This window comes from Meleagris gallopavo, chromosome 22, assembly GCF_000146605.3.
Source record: "Meleagris gallopavo isolate NT-WF06-2002-E0010 breed Aviagen turkey brand Nicholas breeding stock chromosome 22, Turkey_5.1, whole genome shotgun sequence".
Classification (NCBI taxonomy): domain Eukaryota; kingdom Metazoa; phylum Chordata; class Aves; order Galliformes; family Phasianidae; genus Meleagris; species Meleagris gallopavo.
The window spans coordinates 5,383,679-5,384,093 of NC_015032.2; the positions used below are offsets into that span (position 1 = coordinate 5,383,679).

Below are 415 nucleotides of genomic sequence, written 5' to 3' on the forward strand. Positions count from 1 at the left end.
TTGGCTGGTGTGTGAGTTAGAGTGAAGTGCTGAGGGCAGAGCGAGGCAGTTGTCCCGTGACTTCCCCAACGGCCCTTCAGCGCTGGAAGCCTGCAGAGGTTCAGCTGTGGCTCTTCTGTCATGGCTGGCCTCAAAGTGAGAATTCTATCTGTGCTCTGTGCCGTGTTCTGCTGTAGCACAAACACTGGAAGCGATGGGAGTCTTTGCTGTGTCTGAGTGGGTTTTGTGTTTTGTGCTGCAGTGTATAAGCTTGGGAGGATACAGGACAGGAGACCTGGAACGTCTCTGCCGTGAGAGACCGGCCGATCCGCCGGAGGTCCTCTCACACCTGCAGGGTCGTAAGAGGTGAACAGGTAGGTAAATACGGAACCTGTGCCATTGCTCACAGAGCTCTATAGCGCAGCTAATGACATGT

The 415-nt window shown here is 54.5% G+C and overlaps 1 protein-coding gene across 1 annotated transcript in view; it reads right to left on the reverse strand.

The window, feature by feature from the left end:
* Positions 1-323: 323 nt before the first annotated feature.
* The window catches only part of LOC104914014, a 2,674-nt gene continuing 2,582 nt past the window's right edge, over positions 324-415 (reverse strand). Inside the window, exon 5 of the mRNA XM_031556597.1 lies at positions 324-413. Coding sequence (XP_031412457.1) covers positions 404-413 — 10 coding nt within the window. The 3' untranslated portion in view covers positions 324-403. The remainder of the gene's footprint in view (positions 414-415) is intronic.